This window comes from Paramisgurnus dabryanus, chromosome 22 (genome assembly GCF_030506205.2).
Source record: "Paramisgurnus dabryanus chromosome 22, PD_genome_1.1, whole genome shotgun sequence".
Taxonomy (NCBI): domain Eukaryota; kingdom Metazoa; phylum Chordata; class Actinopteri; order Cypriniformes; family Cobitidae; genus Paramisgurnus; species Paramisgurnus dabryanus.
Genome location: NC_133358.1, coordinates 9,582,636 through 9,603,936, shown reverse-complemented (window position 1 = coordinate 9,603,936; position 21,301 = coordinate 9,582,636). Strand labels below are relative to the sequence as shown.

Here is a 21,301-nt window from a genome sequence, read left to right as displayed (position 1 = left end):
TAAACCTTTAATTTTTACGGTTTTGGAATCCATTCAGCCAATCTCTAACTCCGTAACACTTTTAGCATAGCATAGCACAATCCATTGAATCTGATTAGACCATTAGCATCGCGCAAAAAAATAACCAAAGAGTTTCAATATTCTTCCAATTAAAAACTTGACTCTTCTGTAGTTACATTGTGTACTAAGGCCGACCGAAAATTAAAAGTTGCGATTTTCTAGGCTGATATGGCTAGGAACTATACTCTCATTCTGGCGTAATAATCAAGGACTTTGCTGTCATAACATCGCTGCAGCAGGCGTAGTGATATTATGCAGTGCCCGAAAATAGTCCCCTGTTATTGAAAGAAACAAAAATAGACGAAAATAGTCCCGTGGCTTTCTTTCAATAACAGGGGACTAATTTCGGGCACTGCATAATATCACTACGCCTGCTGCAGCGATGTTACGACAGCAAAGTCCTTGATTATTACGCCAGAATGAGAGTATAGTTCCTAGCCATATCTGCCTAGAAAATCACAACTTTTAATTTTCTGTCGGTCTTAGTGCACGATGTAACTACAGAAGAGTCAAGTTTTTAATTGGAAGAATATTGAAACTCTTTGGTTATTTTTGAGTGCAATGCTAATGGTCTAATCAGATTCAATGAATTATGCTAAACTATGCTAAAAGTGGTAGCGCCAGACCCGGAGATCAGCTGAATGGGTTCCAAAAAGGTAAAAATCAAATGTTTAACTCTAGGGGAGCTGGAAAATGAGCATATTTTCAAAAACAGTGGAGTGTTCCTTTAAAAACCTTTAATTCCCATAAGTAAAGAATAAATCTTCTTTATTATCCTTCCAGCTCGTGGTTCGCTGCCTGGGCTTTGATACGCGCGTGACCATCTTGGGCCACGTCCAGAGAGGCGGGACACCTTCAGCATTTGACAGGATTTTGGTAAGACACAGAAGGGTGGGGAGTGAGCAAACCATAAGTACATAAATAGATTTGATGTCATGGGGATTAGGGATTCATATGCTGTATATTCTACATTGAAATATTAAAGGAAGATGTACTGTATGTGTTTGCATGTAAACATCTATACAGAAAATGACAGAGCTTTGCTTACAGAACAGAATTAAAGATTGCAGTGCTCTTCTGTGTTTGTTCTCAGGCCAGTCGTATGGGTGTAGAGGCTGTTCTGGCGCTGCTCGAGACCACCGCGAACACACCGGCTTGTGTAGTGTCTCTGTGTGGAAACCAGTCTGTGAGGCTGCCTCTCATGGAGTGTGTGCAGATGGTAAGAGCTGGACAGATGCCAGTACAAACACACAAGCCTGAGTTTACTGTCACAGTGAGAAAGATCCACAGTCATTCATTCCAGGAATGACAACATTAGCATCACCGCTTCACTGATAAAACGTTTCTTAATTCTGTGCTGTTGACACTGTGCAAAATCATTTTAACAAAGTGAATTATTTTATTTTATAATGATGTTTTTTATTTAATACTTTAATACTTGTAATAATACTTTTAATGACTATTAACTAACTCTATTAACTCTTTCCCTGCAAGCCTGCGCCAGCATTTTTCATGATTTTCACAAAAGTTTAATGCCTTCCAGAATACCTTCTTCTTTGAATATATAAACATACAATGAAAGAGAAAACCATCTGCTCTCAAAAAAAGAAAACTTTCATCCTACCTTTATTTGTTCTCTTGCATCACCTCTTAAATAGGTTTCTTCAAAAAGAAAAAAAAAATGAGCAAAAAGCTGAGATACTTGCATTTTTGTGAAGGACTTGATGAAAACATACACAGAGTTTGAACTGTTTGATGTGAGGGGTTGCTTCCGGTTTTTATAAGTTGGGTAAGAGCACTACCTGGTGGATAATAGCAGAAATACGGATTGCCGGAAAAACTCGTCATTGGCAGGGAAGCATTTTCTCTTAATTGAAGAGTTAACTTGGCGGGGAAAGAGTTAACATAGTTTTCAACTAGTCCATGAATGTCCTGCAAAAAATTGTCAAATCATGTATAGGCATGGGCCAGTTACTGGTTTCAAGGTATACCGAGGTTTTAAACAGTCAAGGTTTCAAAACCACTAAAATGTTCTGTGATACCTTCTCCAAGGTATGAGCTGTGTTTATACAAAATTCATTAAAGGTCCCGTTCTTTCTGTGTTTTTGAAGCTTTGATTGTGTTTATAGTGGGCAATATAATGTGTTCATGTTTCACGTTTAAAAAAATGCGGTATTTTTCATACAATTTACTTATCTGTACAGCGCTGTTTTCACTGTCCTCAAAACGTGCTTATGTCTTCCTTGTTCTATGAAGTCCCTCCTTCAGAAATACGTAACGAGTTCTGATTGTGTAGTTTGTTTAATGTGTTGTTATTCGATAGCAGCTTAGCTTGCCGTTAGCTTAGCTGGCGACTGATGTATATCTGTGGGTGGAGTTTAGTCAAAACACTGTTCTACTGACGTCATTAAAGCAGGAAGTAAAGGGCTGAAGTCCAAACCGGCCGTTCACTTTAGGCTTTGAAATGTGAATTCTGTTAAATAAAGTATATCACCTGACAGTGAACTTTGAGCTTTATCATTTTACAGCTATTATTTATGCTATTATAGCAACATTACACACTAACTAGGGTTTAAAAAATGGGATCAGGAAGAACGTGACCTTTAAATCATGCAAGTCATGTGATTGATTTGATGTTTATATTTAATATGCATAACGAAAATATTATATATTTTTAAAGCATATTATAATTTAAAGGCTTTATTTTTACCTGGCATTTAAAAATAAAAAATTTTAGTGTTGCAATGGCAATACTGCAACACCGTGAAACGTGGTATTTTTGCTAAAGGTTATATTACCGCCAGAATCTTATATGGGCCCATGCCTAATCATGTATCCCAGCTGTTGTACCCTTTTAAAAGTCCAGCTTTGCAGCTAAATAAAACTTTAAAACGCATGTAAATAATAAACGTTCGGCATGAGGATGCAATTGTCCACGATATATATATGTGTTGTAAAGTCTCTTTGATGGGAAAGTGAAGCCACGTCACGCTGTTAGGACCGAAGCGCATCCTCATAGAAAATACGCATATCTCTGTAAAGGCAAAGAGAGAAATCCAAATCTGCACGTCGCACATGAGCAACGGGTGGTAAAAATGCTCGCACTACGTAAAAATATCTCTAACTGCAGCCGCATTCAGGAGCACTATGATGACAAAAGTAAACAGAAAGATTGGTTCACGAGATCAGCAAATTTAGCGAGTACCGATCGAGTCATTTAATGCCGATCGATCAGAGCATCCCTAACACACATATAAGAGCCTTTTTACATATTGTGACAATTTCTCCAGGAATCGATACATAATATTTTGTTTATTTCATTTCAATTTAATTGTATTAATTTAAAAGTGTAAAGTATGCATGAAGGGTCCCTGAGTTGGAGAAACTGGGTAACTACAATATAGAAAAAAAGTATAATTTGAAAAAGTCTAATATACAGTACTGTGCAAAAGTCTAAGGCCACCATGCCATAATTAGATTTGTTGTTTTTGCAAATGTTGTAGTGATCATATATAATTGTTTCTCAGTCTCTTTATTAGAATATAACCAGAAAATACAGGAAACTTGAGTATTAAAAACAGTATAAAAGTATTTTAGGGTAAACTCTCTTTCCACTTGAGCAAATAACAGGAAGCTACATGATCTCTTAAACCTAAATAAAATTAAATCCTAATTTCTAACTCGAATTGAATGACTTCAGGACTTCAGTCTCCTCAAAAAAGCTCAAGATGTGTTTCTTGCCAAGAGAGGTCACATTAAATATTGACTAATGCCTGAAGAAGATATTTAGTTTCAAATTATTTAACGGATTTTCTGTTTGTATCTTAATAAAATAGATTGAAAAATAAATATGGATGGACATTAAAGGGATATTTCGCGAAAAAATGATAATTCTTTCATTATTTACTCACTCTCATGTTATTACAAACCCGTATAAATTTCTTTGTTCTGATGAACACAAAGCAAAATATTTTAAGAAATGTATGTAACCAAACCGTTTGTGAACCCCATTCACTTCAATAGTAGAAAAAAGAATACTATGGAAGTAAATGGGGTCCACGAACGGTTTGGTTAAAAACATTTCTTAAGAAATCTTGCTTTGTGTTCATCAGAACAAAAATAATTTATAAAGGTTTGTAACAACATGAAGGTGAGTAAATGATGACAGAATTTATATTTTTGGGTGAACTATCCCTTTAAAACTTCTAAAACAACAGGTCTGGAGGTGTTATAAGTTTATAAGATATGTTTATATGTTTATAAGAAACAAATCACAGTGTAACTAAGATACGATGATCATAGCTTTTTCGGTTTGTCTTATAGACTCAGGAGGTGCAGAAGGCCATGGATGAAAAGAGATTTGAGGATGCTGTGCAGCTGCGTGGCAGGTGTGTTTGCTTATTTAATAAGTGTCTTTTTAAAGTACACTATTAAAGTGGTGCTTGAAGCATAAACCATAAATCACACAGTTAAAAATAAAACTATTGGAGTTCAAAAGTGTTTAAAACTTAAAGTTCACCTTAAGCTTTTAAAGTACCGTTTGTATATATTTATTTATATCAAATGTAGCGGTTTATCACATAATGTATAAATACTGCTTATATTTTTAGATTATATATACTAATACATAATTAAGAAGATACATTTTTCATATACATCTTATAGCTTTAGTGTAGTCAGCTACTTTTTGTTTGTAACTATATCTTAACCATAACTATGAATTTAACTCAATTGAAAACTCATATATATATATGTGTGTGTATTTGTGTAACTGCAGGAGTTTTCAAAACAACTTGAAGACTTATAAACTTTTGGCTCACCGCAAACCAGCGTCCGAGCTTCCAGTGGTGAGTGTCATATTTTCTTTGCTTTGGACTGGTAATCTCAACCACACAACACCTCTGTTGACTGACACCGGTGTGTTATTTGACCATACATAGCATTTTACAACCACTTGATTAGTCAGTAAGATTTAACACTACACTCCAGCTCAAAGAAAATGTGTAATATTTTTTTCATTACGCCATCTTTTTTTTTATTCCAACAAACACCACACAACAGTTTTACAATTTCTCATTTTACAATATGTTTCTCGTGAATAAAATCAAGTCTTAACCCTACATTTTTTTAAATACTGTATTTTACTGAGAACATGATATTACAAAGGTTAGATGTAAACATGATTCATTTCCTTTACAGTATATCCAAACAAGCTCTGCTATATATTAGCTGAAATCTATAAGCTCTAGTTTGTTTTTTATGTATATTCAGAAGTATATATTAGTTTTAATGGATATGCGAGGGTCCATGTGATGCAAATTTCATCATCAGAAAAGCTGTGCATGCGCGTACAGCAGAATGTAGTATGTAGCCCAGGAGGTGCATTGCATTTTGTTGCAATGTGCACACATCAAATATGTTCACATGAGTCAACTATACATTGCGAGGCTGTGCGCTCGACTGTGCGCGTACTGTATGTGGACCCACGTGTAAAAACTGAACTATACTTCTAGATTAATACCACTGCTGAATGTGTTTAATGTGTAAATATGTACATTCTCTCTCATTCTCTCTTTCTCTCTCTTTGTATATAGACAGATTTGTTTGATTTTAATGTTGTAGTTGCTTCATCACAGTTTGAAAAAGTCAAAGGGCAGCATGTCCAGAAGTGTTTAGTCAATAATCCATCTGTGTTTGATGTTGCTCTGAGCTGTTGAGTAAACTGAAGGTCTACAGTATTAACCTGTGCAGAATGAAATGACAAACATTGATAAATGCTGGCAACAGGCTGGAAACATTGTTAAATCTTAATAGACATGTGTGCTGAACAACACAACAAATGACCTAGAAACCACCTGCCTCATATGTCCCTACTGTAAATAAATAGCCATTTAACCACATTTCCAGTTGACTTTATAGAAAATACCTAGCTGAATTTATTATAATCCAGGAGAATGGTCTGTGTATTCATAATATGACAACCAAACCAATAAAGTCAGCAAAACCGATAAAGCATTGCATTTAAAAAATACTTGCTATATTGCAAACTATAACATAATTTGACCTAAATGTGATGTGTTATGCTTTAATTTATCTCTCAGAGCAATTTTAATGTGGCTGTATTGAACGTTGGAGCTCCCGCTGCTGGCATGAACGCTGCAGTACGGTCTGCTGTCAGGGTGGGCATCTCTGAAGGACACAAAATGTTCGCCGTCAACGATGGCTTTGAAGGATTCTCTAAGGGACAGGTATATATATATATATATGTCTTTACATTCCCATCTTAAGAAAACAACCAAAGGTTTTTTGCTTCATATATATCATATGCAAACTCAGATGTGAGTCCAGTCTTGTATGTGCTTTATGTGAATATTATTAATGTGATGCTCAGACCTAGATGACTATTCCCCCTATCCCCAAGAGTTAGATAAGTCCATACATACCTTTCTCATCTTCGTGCCTGCTGTAACTCTATCTGACGCAGCCCTCGCTAGCTTAGCTTAGCACAAAGACTGGAAGTGAATGGCTCCAGCTAGCATACTGCTCCCAATAAGTGACAAAATAACGCCAACATTTTCGTATTTATGTTTTGTGATTTTAATAGTCACACCGTGTACAAATAACAAGGTGATATGAGAAACAGCCATCTTTTAACAGTATACATACTGGGAACTATATTCTCTGAAGATGAAGCAATGCTACTTGGGCAGAGTGATACAGAGTTCCCAGTATGTATACTGTTAAAAGATGGCTGTGTCTCATATGACCTTGCTATTTATACATGGTTTGACTATACAAATTACAACACATAAATGGAAAAAATGTTTGCGTTATTTTGTCACTTATTGGGAGCAGTATGCTAGCTGGAGCCATTCACTTCCAGTCTTTGTGCTAAGCTAAGCTAGCGGACGCTGCGTCAGACAGAGTTACAGCACGCACGGAGATGAGAAAGGTATTCAATTTTAAGCAGTGTTTTAGTTAATGTTAAAGAGATTTGTGTTACTGCTAGGTTAAATTAATTCAGCGCTCCACCTTTCAATGGGACACTCAAATGCCATTGTGTTAATTGTTTTCCTTTGGTAATTGCATTAAAGAGCAGGAAGCACTCAACAGCCCCATTGAATGTTGAAAACAGCAAAGATATCGGTTAGTTAAATTGCAAGGCAGAAGTGTTGTACAGTAGCCCTTATGCTTTTAATCTCTTATGCATATAAGACAAAGCAATTTTGCTGCAGTACTGCTCTCAGTTGATAGGGGGCGACATGTAAAACCCATTAGGCCAAGAGCAATTTGAGTTAAACTATTTGAGTAATTCATTACATTTCATGGGACATAGATTAAAACATGATCCACTTATTACCTGCCGAAATAAATGAAATTAAAACTCATGTGGAAGAAGCCATGACGGCAAAACATGTACAGTTATAATCACATTAAAACATTTCCAATTAGGAATACTCATGGATTTGGACAAATGTAAATGTCCCCTTTTAATATAATGTTTTTCTCAGATAAAAGAGGTCAATTGGGCAGATGTTGGGGGCTGGACTGGCCAAGGTGGATCTCTTCTGGGAACTAAACGGTACGGATTGGGAATGGGTTGGGAATGTCGTTTAAAGTACAGTTTTAAATGTAAAGTGTCAGGTTTTGCTCAGTTCTTCTTTGTATTGTCCCCTTATAGTACCCTCCCTGCAAAACACCTTGACAAAATTGCAGAACAGATGCGGAAATATAACATTAATGCACTTTTAGTCATTGGAGGATTTGAGGTATGTGTTACATTTACATTTTTTTGTTAAATAATTTAAAAATTAAATGTATATGCTATTCATAACCTATATACGTGTGCTATATATGTTTTATTTTTTATGAAATTAAATTAAACAAATACATGTTTTTGCTATCTCACCATGCATTTAATTAGTTAGAGTTTTATGGATTTTATAACCTGCTTACCCTCTCCATCATGTTTTCCTATATAGCATCACCTAAAGCGTACTATACTTCCTGCCACTTTTGGTCTTTTCATAGTGTAATATATATCCAAAAGCACATCAGACTTTATATGCTGCCCATCTGGCATCTGTGCTGCTTGAATGCAGGATCAAAAACCGAATCTCATATTCAGACCACCTGCTTTTCTAGAGTCATTTCATGCTGCCACCTTCAGTCTTTCTCTACACAGCTCATTAGTATACAAGTGTTTAAAAGATGTATGGATTCTGTACCATGTATGTATTCATTATGCAAGGAGTGGCTCCTGCCTCATGCTCTTCGTTGTGATGGCCATGGCTCTCCACTTGGCTTCCTCCCAGTCTCATTCCCAGTCTATCCCATTATTCCATTCCCGTTCCGATCACAGCAGTGTTACATTAAAGCCCCGGCTCTGCCCTGTAGGCCTACCTGGCGATCATGGACTTGTTAGCGGCCCGTGGGACTTACGAAGAGCTGTGTGTGCCAATGGTCATGGTTCCGGCCACTGTCTCCAACAATGTGCCCGGCTCAGACCTCAGCATTGGTGCAGACACGGCTCTGAACGCCATCACTGATGTAAGTTAGGCTGGGGGACATCACCCAACAGCCAATCGCATCAGACGCCTTCAATTTACCAGCCAATCACATTAGAGGCTCTGCCAACTGGTTATGAGCAGCACATAAGGTGATTGAAGCGATTGATTGATCAGCATGTTGAAATGAGACATGTCAAATTATGCTTTTATGGGCTTTGTCTCAAAACCTTGTGACTTTATAGTTTCTGGAACAGGGTGCATATGAGCCATATTAACAAACATGCAATAAATGCTAAAGCAAGTATAAAATAATAATTTCTGACATCACAAGCTTTACTGATTTGGCTGGTAAACTGAAAGGCGAGCTGTTAGCTAGCAGGTAAGTGGAGATGACATCATGGTGGCATGTTTTGAACCTCCAGCTTTTGTGTGGCAGTGATGTGTCCGAGCCTGCGTCGTGCTGTGATCACACTGCATTAACCTGTCATAACAGATTAGTGGCCCTGACTGGAGTTCGTCTGCATACTTTTATAATACAAATGACTTAAATCAACACAAGCCTCGCACACAGGGGACTGCAAACTTGCTGTATTAAATGAGTACAGCAGATTCTGCCATCATTTACTCAACTTATTACTTATAAGGGCTGCACGCTTAATCAATTCAAGTCTTTTTCCTAAATTATATTCGTCTGTCTATTAAACCTTTTACAGAAATTTTTTTGAACCAGAAATTTGAAATATGCGTGGGCGCTGTCGAAGTCAGAGAGAGCCGTCATCATGTAAAGGAGGATCTTTAAACGTTTTTTTACAATTGTTTATTGGTTTAAACAATGCATTTAAAGCACAGATGAAGCTCACGTTTATTGTGCTTTGCTTTCATAGATGCGCAAGCGGTGCATTCATATTGGCCGTGCATGTAATACAAATGACTTAACTCAACGTTGATGATTTCAGATCACTGCAATGATTGAACATCTCTTTAACTCTTTCCCCGCCAGCGTTTTTTAAAAAAAAGTTGCCAGCCAGCGCCAACATTTTTCATGATTTTCACAAAAGTTTAATGCCTTCCAGAAAATTTTCTTCTTAAAATATATAAACAAACAATATATCAAATGAAAGAACAGACCCTCTGCTTTAAAAAAAAAAAAAAAAACTTTCATCCTACCTTCATTATTTCTGTTTTTATCACCTCTCAAACATGGGTAGGTTTCTTCAAAAACACCCAATTTTGAGCAAAAAGCTGAGATAATAAAATTTTTGTGAAGTACTTTTGATAGAGATCAGATGCAGAGCGATCTTTATAACATACACAGAGTTCTTTCTCTTTCACGTGAGGCGCTACTTCCGCGTTGTATAAGTTGCGGAATATAGCGGTATTGCGGAAAGCCTGAAATTCTCGTCATTGGCATGGAAGCGTTTTCTCTTGTGGCGGCAAAAGAGTTACAAAACACAAGGGGGAGCTGCAGCGCCTGTATAAACAAGACAGTATCAGATGGCGCTCCTTAACTTACAGTGTAAATGCGATACATTGCACAGCCATTCAATACAATGGAAAAAAACTGCATTTAAAGAAATGCTAATGACTTTGATAAGTAGTATGAACTGCCAGGTAAAACATACATTTCCAAAACAGGAAAGAGAAGGATGCCATTCTTAAGGATATGTAAGGAATTATGGTCCAAGACTAATATGACCTTAGTAGGATTGGCTACTATTTAAGGCCTGTTCTGGTATAGTCAGTTTATTTTATTGCATTTTTATTTTTAGTTATTTTCATTTCTTATGAAGAATTTTCAGTTTTTGAAAGATATATTAATTGAATTAATATTCAAAATATTTAATTTAAATAGTCACAACAATGTTAAAATTATTTCATGAACAAACAAAAAATAAAACAGACAATTAATCGTCACAATCGTCAAAGTCCTAAAACAGGCGATTAATTGTCATTACCGTCAAAATTTATTAGACAATTAACCGTCAGCCAAATTTCATTATCATGACAGCCCTAGCACTCGTGAATGTGTTACCATTTAGCCTTGCTCCATTAATTCCTTAGGATCCAAACAGGGATGAATTTAGAAGCCACCAAACACTTCCATGTTTTCCCTATTTAGAGACTGTTACATGAGTAGTTACACCAGTAAGTATGGTGGCACAAAAAAACTTTTGTTTGGATCCTAAGGAATGAATGGGGCTAGGCTAAATGCTAACACATTTAAGAAGCGCTGTACAAACATTAAAAGTGCATGCATTGAAAAAAATAGGTATGTATTAATTTGTCTAAGTTGAGGTAAGAATATAGTAAAATATTGAAAAACTGTGGTGTTTTCCTTTAAGGAAAATGAAAGGAAAATTAAAACTACTCATGAGATTGATTATACCTGTCTAGGTGGGTCTTGGATTGAAAAAGTTTGATGTATAAGTTTCAAAGAGCTCTTTTCAACCACACAGTATTATTATTATTTATTTATTTATGCATTATTTACAGTATTCAAAAAAATATTTATAACAGAAGTACTGGTATAATAGTTTACAGTTTACATATAAACACTAATGTCTATGATTGCGGGCAAACACCACACCCAAAAACAACCAAAAGCATTTTTGCTCATACCTGCAAGATGGCAATTTTAACATGCTATAATAAATTGTCTATATGGTATTTTTAGCTAGAACTGTTTTGTCAAAACCTACTTATAACTTAAGTTATTTTGTTTATTTCGATACTCATTTTTCCCCCAAAATCGTGCAGCCCTACTCTATAATGTTGCATTGCTTCAAAGCAGCTTTAAGTTGAAGAAAAAAAACATGCCTGATCCCTGTCGTCTCGCACCTGGCAACCCTGTATGTGTGTTTGAGTACGCCTATGTGCACAACCCAATCCATATCGTACCCCCTCCCAATTGTCTGCCAGCCGGAAGCCATCACGCGGGCGTGTCCGCGGGGTCCGCTCCTGCATCAGTGCATCCCCTGCTGTTCTAATGTGCGAATTGTCCTGTCCTATGTGATACCTGCCATGCTGTGCCGTGCTGTGAAAGGCGTTAGAGTGTCTGATGCAGCTGTATGAGGCTCGCGCCAGCTATGAGGAGTTTTGCATCCCGCTCTGTATGCTGCCTGCCACCATTAGTAACAATGTGCCCGGCACTGATCTCAGTATCGGGGCAGATACGGCTCTCAATGCCATTGTGGAGGTAAGAGGGGAAAACCTCCTGCTGTATATCATGGGTGACGCTTTACAGTAAATATACATTTGTTAATGTTAGTAAGCTATTGTACATTAGTTAAGATAAACAAACAATGAACAAATGCTAAAATAATACCAATATGTACCTATGAGGTATTATTTTGAACTCTTTAGTTGAAAAAATTACACATAGATATTCAATGTTATATAATTATTTAGGCTGAAACAGGCCATTTAAAATTTTATGGAAGTACTCCCAAAATTTAGCTTGACTATGATTCAGTGTTTCGGTAAAAATTGTATTTTTCCACACTGATTAGTGTTTATAACAGTAGGACTTTGAGTTATTTATAAAGCTGGTTTTATTGCATGGCATGTAATTTGGCATGATAGTGTTCTGTGGAAATGGCGTTCAGCAGTACCCCGCATATTCTGATGAAATCTGTGTGTTTGTCAGACATGTGATCGCATCAAGCAGTCAGCCAGCGGCACGAAGCGCCGTGTGTTCATCATTGAGACGATGGGAGGATACTGTGGTTATCTGGCCAGTGTCGGTGGTCTGGCAGCAGGTGCTGATGCTGCGTACATCTATGAGGAACCGTTTGACATCAGAGACCTACAGGTTACCCACATACACAAACTGTTATTTCAAAACTCCCGGTGTCCTTGTGAATAAAATCTAATTATATAACTATAACATAAGGTTATGTAATCTTTGCTATAGGGCCAAGATACAGTTACAGTAAATAAGGAACAATGTCGCCATCTTTTGGTCACATGAAGAAATTACTTTTCTTTTTCTTTTTCAGTCTAATGTGGAGCACTTGACAGAAAAAATGAAGACCAGCATTCAGAGAGGCCTTATCTTGAGGTTAACTTATCTTGTCCCTGTCTGTCTGTCTATCTATCCGTCTGTCTGTCTGTTTGTGTGTCTGTCTGTCTATATTTATATTTGTCTGCCTTGCTGTCTATCTGTCTGTCTGTCTATATGTATGTATGTCTGTATGTTTGTCTATCTATCTGTCTGTCTGCCTGTCTGTCTGTCTGTCTACATGTCTATTTGTCTATCTATATGTATGTATGCATGTCTGTCTGTCTGTCTATATTTCTGTCTGTCTGTCTATATGTCTGTCTTGCTGTCTGTCTGTCTATCTGTATGTCTATCTGTCAGCCTATCTACTGTATCTGTCTGTCTGTCTATATGTATGTCTGTATGTTTGTCTATCTATCTATCTATCTGTCTGTCTGTCTGTCTACATGTCTATTTGTCTATCAGTATGTATGTATGTATGTATGTATGTATGTATGTATGTATGTCTATATTTCTGTCTATATGTCTGTCTGTCTGTCTATATTTCTTTCTGTCTATATGTCTGTCTTGCTGTCTGTTTGTCTATCTTGCTGTCTATATGTCTATCTGTCTGTCTGTCAATACATCTATTTGTCTATCTGTCTGTGTACATGTATTTTTGTCTGCTTGTCTGTCTATCTTTCTGTCTGTCTATATGTCTATCTGTCTATCTGTCAGCCTATATAGTCTGTCTATATTTCTGTCTGTCTATGTCTGTGTTGCTGTCTATCTGTCTATTTGTCTGTCTGTCTGTCTGTCTGTCTATCTTTATGTCTGTCTATTTGTCTGTCTGTCTGTCTGTCAATCTATCTATCTATCTCTCTGTATGTCTGACTGTCTGTCTTTAAAATCTGTCTGTCTATATGTCTGTATATCCATCTGTCTGTCTATTTGTCTGTATGTCTATCTTTCTGCATGTCTGTCTGTCTGTCTGTCTGTTTGTCTTAATGTCCGTCTGTCTGTTTGTCTATCTGTCTGTCTGTCTGTCTGTCTATCTTTATGTCTGTCTATTTGTCTGTCTGTCTATATTTCTGTCTGTCTATGTCTGTCTTGCTGTCTATCTGTCTGTCTATCTGTCTGTCTGTCTATTTGTCTGTTTTGCTGTCTGTCTGTCTGTCTGTCTTTCTGTATATCTGTCTATTTGTCTTTCTGCCTGTCTATCTGTCTGTCTGTGTATATGTCTGCCTGTCTATCTGTATTAGAGGTCTACACGGGTCCAAAAATTCCTACCCGAACCCGATCAGACCCGTAAATGTGCTACACTGAACCGACCCGGACCCGTCTGTTGTTTTGAAAGCTGGACCCGGAACCGACCCGGACCCATCTATTATTTAAAAACTGGACCCGGATCCAACGCGGACCCGTCTATTATTTAAAATCTGGACCCGAACCCGTCCGGGAAGACACAGACCCGACCGGCAAATATTCTTTAGCTTAATATTAAGTCAATAAACAAGTAGCGAAAATTAAACTTTTTGTCTTACCCATAGAAGTTAGTCTTCTCCCTCCTTGTACCTGACTGTGTGATGCACAATCCTTATTTCCAAGAAAGTTCCATCCATGTTATTCCTCTCTTGACGATTGAAATGCTTAATGCTTATTTCAGCTTTAAAAGTACACTTTACAGTGATGGTGATTAATAATGCAGTTTTACATTTGTAGTGTATCGGGTCAACTTGCTTAATAATGTTTGCCCATTTGGATTATAATAACGATTGCTCGTTCAGTGCCATGGCTGCTTTCGTTAGCTTTACATCTTTGCTATCATCTCTGTGCTCTTTGAGCAGAGTCGCGAAAACTTTAGATATAACAGCAAGACGGTCAATTTATAATATTTTTATAAAAATTAGAGACGTCAGTGCAAAATGCGCGGTACGGCGGAATAAGTCCCGCCTTCTAAATAAAAGAGCCAATTGTCAAAGGTGAAGTCATTGCGTCTCACTGCAGAAGCTCCTGACTGGTAGCCAGAGAAACATTGAAAGAGCACATGCGCGTTAGCTGCCTGGTTGGAGCAACCAAATATAAACTTTTTAACGCAATTTTAGCGTCATAGAAAAAATTTATGCGACAGTTCATCTAAGTTTTTGTTGCTGTTTTTGAAATATTTTATTTAAATGTGAGTGTGTGTTCTCCGAGTCCGATCGACCTCGGGTATTACCCACGATGTTAAACAGACCCGGGACCCGAAGTAATAGATTGAGACCCGTCCCGGACCCGGCTGATCATTTAAAATATAGACCCGAACCCGTACGGGTCCCGGGTCTTCGGGTCTTCCGTGTAGACCTCTAATCTGTATGTCTATCTACTGTATCTATTTATCTGTCTGTCTGTCTGTCTAGTTGTCTGTTTGTCTGTATATCTGTATGTATGTCTGACTGTCTGTCTTTAAAATCTTTCTGTCTATATGTCTGTATATCCATCTATCTGTCTGTCTAATAAACTACAGAATAGTGCGAGCTGGCGGCGCGCCTCAGCGGGGCAGGGCTTATATGCTCCGAGAACACTCTGTACTAGTGACAAACGATCACTCCCATCTCAGAAAGCAGCCGCACAGTAATTACTAAGACAGTTTGTAACAATTAAGCTATTTAAACAAAATAACATCAGTTCAGCGAACTGTAATAAATAAAGAACACAGTATCATACTTTCAATATCAGGTTTATTTACTGACTCTCAGCACTTCCTGCTTAGCAGATGCTCTCCATTAACAATAATAATGTTGTAAAAAAAAGGAGTATTCGAATCTTAAAAATTGAAAATGGAATATTTTGGTCCAGCCCTAGCGCTTTTATTTACCCGTCTTACTTTCAAATCTTAGTGATAAATCTTTTTTAACCTTTGGATGTGTGTGTATGTGTGTTCATGCAGGAATGAGAACTCTAATGAGAACTACACCACAGACTTCATCTATCAGCTCTATTCAGAAGAGGGCAGGGGAGTATTTGACTGCAGGAAGAATGTTCTGGGTCACATGCAGCAGGTAATGCACATATATTATCCATCAGTCAAACAGCACAATGGCCGATAGGCATCATTTCACTCAAATCTAATGAATCAGTACTTTGCTGCAGACAAGCCTGCTAATTCAAGCCCAAAACAGTCTGGGTATTATGATTGTCTATTATGATTTCTTTCAGCCAGTCCCTTTAGTTATCCAGCAGAAATGTTTAGATTATAATATAGGGTTATGAAACCCTGCTCTTAAAGGAACATGTTGACATTTTGGGACTTTAGCTTATTCACCGTATCCTTCAGAGTTAGATAAGTCCTTTCTCATCTCTGTGCGTCCTATCTGACGCACCCACCGCTAGCTTAGCTTAGCACAAAGACTTGAAGTAAATGGCTCCAGCTAGCATACTGCTCCCAATAAGTGATAAAATAATGCCAACATTTTCCTATTTATATGTTGTGGTCTTTATAGTCAAAGTGTGTACAAATAGACACAGCCATCTTTTAACAGTATACATACTGGGAACTATATTCTCAGAAGCATTTTTGGCAATGTAGTGAGGTCACTGACAAATAATGGCAAGATGTTTTACATACTGTAGGGAGTATAAAGTTTAAGGGAATGTACTAATCATTTTGTTCAATAGGGCGGCGCACCTTCTCCATTCGACCGTAACTTTGGAACCAAAATCTCGGCCAAGGCCATGCAGTGGATCTCCAAGAAACTGAATGAGAGCTACAGGAGAGGTTTGTGTGGCTTCTGCAAACTCAATCATCACTTGACCTTCTTTCTAACCTGTGCATACTGAGTAAATAAGACACTTAGTAATCACTTTCTCGTTGTTAATGTGTAAGCCAACATACAACAGTGTGACATTCACTGTCCTTGACCTTGTTTTACTTGATTTCTAAGTATTACTGTAGAGTCGATGCATTTTTCAGATCTTTTTGTGTGTTACTCCTTTTGCTTGCCTCTTGCTGAAAACAGATGAAGGTAAACGTTTGCATTTTACTCATGCATGTGTTTATTTGACCTATGTTGTATTTTACATGCATTAGTGACTTTTCTCAAAGATTGTCCTTCTGTCTTATTTGGAAAAATAGCTAAAACTCCTTAACTCTTTCCCCGCCACCCAGGTGAAATAGTAGTACACTTCCATAGTGTACTTAAAGTGCTTTATTTTTGCACACTAATTTTGTACTTAATATAATAAAAATTCCTCTTTAGTACTTCTTAAGAAGTTCTTAAGATTATCTAAGTGTACTTCACTGTGCTATTTAGAGACACCATGTATATAAACTAAAATGCACTTTTTACAAAAATGTATTTAGTTAACACTTGTATTAAACTTGAACTCAACTTTCATACAAAGATGGGTTCAGGTTTACTACAAGTGGTACCGAAATACATTAAAAAAAAAAAATTGTAGCACATTTTAGTTCATAAGTAAAGTGTACTACTTTTTCACCTGGGAAGCCATTTTCTGAAAAGTTGCCCGCCAACATTTTTTGTGATTTTCACAAAAAGTTTCATAAAATGCCTTCCAGGAAATTTTTCTTTTAAAAATATATAAACATACAGTTATATCAAATGAAAGAACAGACCCTCTGCTTTCAAACAAACAAACAAAACCGAGAAAAAAAAGTTTTATCCTATCTATATTTTTTTCTCGATATGGGTATTTTTTTTTTTTTTTTTTTTTTTTTTGCAAAAAGCTGAAATAATTGCATTTTTTGTGAAGAAATTTTGTTAGAGATCAGATTCAGAATGATTATATTAAACAGTTTAAAATTAGTAAATAATTTTTTTGCTTCAGTATTTTATAAATTGGGTAAGTGGATAATCGCGTTATTACAAATTAACACAAAACCTCATCAGGAACTTGTTTTTTTAATGCAAATGTTTTTCTTAATTGACGAGATAACTCGTCAATGGTGGGGAAAGAGTTAAAAATCTAATCCTTCAGAATATTAGTGAAGTATAGCTTTAAAAAATTGTTAGTTAATATAATATAATAAATATTATAGTAAATAGATTAGGGCTGGGCAAAAAAAAAATTGTTTATTTTTTAATGTGGTCGATTAAAAATCGATTCTCAAAGAGCAGAATTGATTTTTTTTCCCATATTTATTTCCGCAAACATTGAACGGAGGAATGGAAGCATTTTAGATTTCGCCTGAGAACCGGAATCGAAAATTTAATCGAGAATCGGAATCGAATCGATTTGATAGCTTGTGAATCGAAATCGAATCGATCTGGAACATCTGAATCGATACCCAGCCCTAAAATAGATTAATATCAACTTTAATTAATATCAATTAAATATTTAAAGTAATACACAAATCAATGTATATATTGTAATCCCCTTTAAATATTAATATTTTATATTTACGAGAGATCAATCACCCAAAATGTCGTAAATGGAAACACATCCCACATAAAAAATCATATAATAAAAATATATTATACTATAGTATTTGCAATAGTAAACTATAGTAAAATTGTAGATATTATGTTTTTAAACCTTACCTTACTATAGTAAAGATTAAATATACTATATATTAACTGTGGATTGTATCTATTATATAGACAGTATACAACACATTACTACAGTTTACTATACATTATTATTTATACCATATATATATTTTTTTAAGCAACACTATGTAGTTTCCATGTAAAAATGACTTACAACTCCCCCATGTGGTTGAAAAGCGCAACAGTGCCTGGTATCAGACACTCTTCTGCAGGCAGGGGGAGGGGCGGGGCTGTGTTTCCTACCCTCCACCGCCACTTTCAGAGTTTGCTTGTAGCAGCTAGGAGGGTGCTCAGATTGTAGCAACAGTACAATTTGTCCAGTTAAAAGTTGTTCTATCACTGAAATAATTTTAGAGACATTATTTAAAGGTAAAAAAAAACTACATAGTGTTGCTTTAAATAAACAAATGTTTGTTATTTTATGGTCGACCTGCTAAGCTTAGCATGATGGCACCTCATTGCATGTTCAATTTTGAAAAATGGGCATTTCACAAGGTACGCGGCAGCCACGAGTGTCAAGTAAGTTTTCAATAGGAGACGTGCGGAAAAAGGGGGCAGTTACAGAAGAGAAGCGGATTTGGTCCGCACAAATCCTGCCCCTTCTGTGGAAACGGCTCTTCACAGCAGACGCTGTTGAAAAACTCTTCCACTACATGAGAAAAGCTGTATCTGTGTGGCGATTTTGCCGCGTACCAGGTGAAAAGTCCATAATGCTATACGCAGGCAATGTTTACATGCAAACTGTAGAGCCACATCAGAGCTAATGTAACATGACAACATCTTCATCATCATCATCTCTAATGCTTCATGTGTCCTCTCTGTGTATTTGTATCTGTGTGTAGGGAGAGTGTTTGCAAACACAGATGACTCGGCCTGTTTGCTGGGTATGCGGCGTCGTGCTTTGGTCTTCCAACCTGTGGTACAGCTAAAAAATGAGACCGATTTTGTGTACGTACAACACCACATTTCCTACTTTAATAACTCCAAACATAAAAAATGTAATAATTGTAGACCCTCTGGTTCGTATATTCCAGTCACAGAATTCCCAAGGAACAATGGTGGCTGAAGTTACGCCCGCTCATGAAGATCCTGGCCAAGTACAAGACCAGCTACGATGTGTCAGACTCTGGACAGATGGAGCACGTGGTCCTTAACAGATCCAAAGCTTCTGGGGCCACAGCCGCCATTTAAACTCCCATCGAGTAACTGCGGCATTCAAAGGTCACGCTTCAGACGAGCGCGTCTGTCCTGTAAACGACGTCTCTGACGCTTTTGTTCCTTGGGCCAGCACCTCGCATTGTTCAGGAAATGTCACCTTTTGTTATTTTACAGAAGTCAATGTTATAACCGTAGGAGAGCGCATGAAGCAGTGCTGTATAGTTTGATGTGTTTTATGTCCTTTCACTTCTGGGCCCAGCGGTGACCTCCTCTGTCACCCATCACTTTAATGTTACGCTTCAATGCACAACGTTCTCCTTCACAAAGAAAGCTTGAATAATTCTGCTTTCCGGTGTCCAGCGTTGTATGTGTTGACATCTACATTGCCACAACACCGTTTGATGTTTGAGTGTATTATGTCCACATTTTCCTGACTAATAAAGAACACAGTCAGTATGTGTGAAAGCCTGTGTCATCGTCTGATGTGTCATTATTACACATTAACACATTATAGGGCATGTAAGTAATATCATGGTAAAAATAAGAACATTCATATTTGATCATTTTGTACCATGGTACCACCACACAACATCTTGAAGAGAAAACTAAAAACATCATACTATAGAAACACTATTATAAAGTCATAAAGTGTATAAGACTGGAATAAAATGAAATCATTTTTTACAGTTCTTTCATAAAACTCGGAATAGATTTGAGTTATCTGTACCATTCAATTTTTATTTTATTATGTAATGCAGGACATTTTGCAGTTCATTTGTTAAACATCTTTTAAATTTGTTAAATTAATTTTAATTGGCATTATAATTTTTAACAGAATGAAAAGCAACACAAACCATAAGACCCCACAACACCCCACAGAATTCATCATGTGTGACTCTGGCCCACACACATCTAGCGCAGGTATAGTAGCAAATGCCAAAAAATACATTGTACGGGTCAGAATTATTGATTTTTCTTTTATTCCAAAAAAATTAGTAAAGATCATGTTTCATGTAAATTCCGTACCATAAATATATAAAAACTTTATTTTTGTGAGTAGATGGAGTTGCTAAGGACTTAATTTGGATACATTTAAAGGCGATTTTCTTAATATTTTGTTTTTTTGCACCCTCAGATTTTAAAATAGTTATCTCAGCCAAATATTGTCATATTTTAACTAACTTTACATCAATGGCAAGCTTATTTATTTATATATAGATTACATTTATAAATATTTATACCGTGCGGTGTTGAAGGTGTAAGGGATCTCAGGTTTCGGAAGGAGAACAAAACTGCAATCGTTCCCGGGTTTCGGACACAATATGTCTGAGAGCGTTGCTAGAGTACGAATATATTGTATTGCAATATGGAGCGTTTAAGTGTTAACACTAAATCAAAACTAAACAACAGATTTGTAAATTAAAAGGTTTAATTACAGTACTGACTTAAAGTAACAATTGAAATGGTTACACTATAAATGCATAAAATGGTAAATAATACAAACAATTGACTGTTTCCAATGTATGTGAGATATTACCTGATAAGATAGAGAACAGAGAAAGAAAGAAAGCTTAGAAGAAGGAGATTCACACTTGAGAACTGGAACCCCAGAGCTCAGGTGAAGAAGAAAAAGGGAAATGGCCAATGCAAAATGCAAAAGCCCAGAGCTCATAAAAACATTGACCTTTATCCTCTATCTCTTGACCATGTGACTAAACCTAACTTGAAACATTCAAATTGACCAATCAGAAGATCACCTTTAACCCCCACTGTACTTGACCAAACCCAACATACTACATTCAAACTGACCAATCAGAAGACCACCTTTTAACACCCACTGTATTGGATAAACAGCTGTGACAATAGTCTTTGATCACTATCAGCACAGAGGGTTGTGACAAGTTGTGACCAAGTAATACATTCCTATATTTTTATCAATATTTACAAAGGCTTTATTCTGTGTGGTTGAGAAATGTTTAATGGGTGTTATTTTTCTGTAATGTTGAATCCTAGAATCTGATTGGCTGATGAATGTTCTGAGGTGT

At 36.6% G+C, this 21,301-nt stretch overlaps 1 protein-coding gene across 5 annotated transcripts in view; it reads left to right on the top strand.

The window, feature by feature from the left end:
* Positions 1–19,726, top strand: part of pfkpa (phosphofructokinase, platelet a) — a 30,189-nt gene extending 10,463 nt beyond the window's left edge. For 2 of the 5 annotated variants that reach the window (XM_065294721.2, XM_065294722.2), the window contains exons 9-22: positions 844–936; positions 1,154–1,279; positions 4,384–4,448; positions 4,838–4,907; positions 6,162–6,308; positions 7,572–7,642; positions 7,742–7,829; positions 11,614–11,766; positions 12,217–12,381; positions 12,569–12,630; positions 15,479–15,590; positions 16,207–16,306; positions 18,941–19,046; positions 19,133–19,726. In XM_065294721.2, the coding sequence (XP_065150793.2) occupies positions 844–936; positions 1,154–1,279; positions 4,384–4,448; positions 4,838–4,907; positions 6,162–6,308; positions 7,572–7,642; positions 7,742–7,829; positions 11,614–11,766; positions 12,217–12,381; positions 12,569–12,630; positions 15,479–15,590; positions 16,207–16,306; positions 18,941–19,046; positions 19,133–19,289 (1,515 nt within the window). In that variant the 3' untranslated portion in view covers positions 19,290–19,726. Of the gene's footprint in view, positions 1–843; positions 937–1,153; positions 1,280–4,383; positions 4,449–4,837; positions 4,908–6,161; positions 6,309–7,571; positions 7,643–7,741; positions 7,830–8,457; positions 8,611–11,613; positions 11,767–12,216; positions 12,382–12,568; positions 12,631–15,478; positions 15,591–16,206; positions 16,307–18,940; positions 19,047–19,132 lie in introns of all 5 variants that reach the window. The other 3 variants (XM_065294723.2, XM_065294724.2, XM_065294725.2) reach the window with 2 other exon arrangements.
* The last annotated feature ends 1,575 nt before the right edge of the window (positions 19,727–21,301 follow it).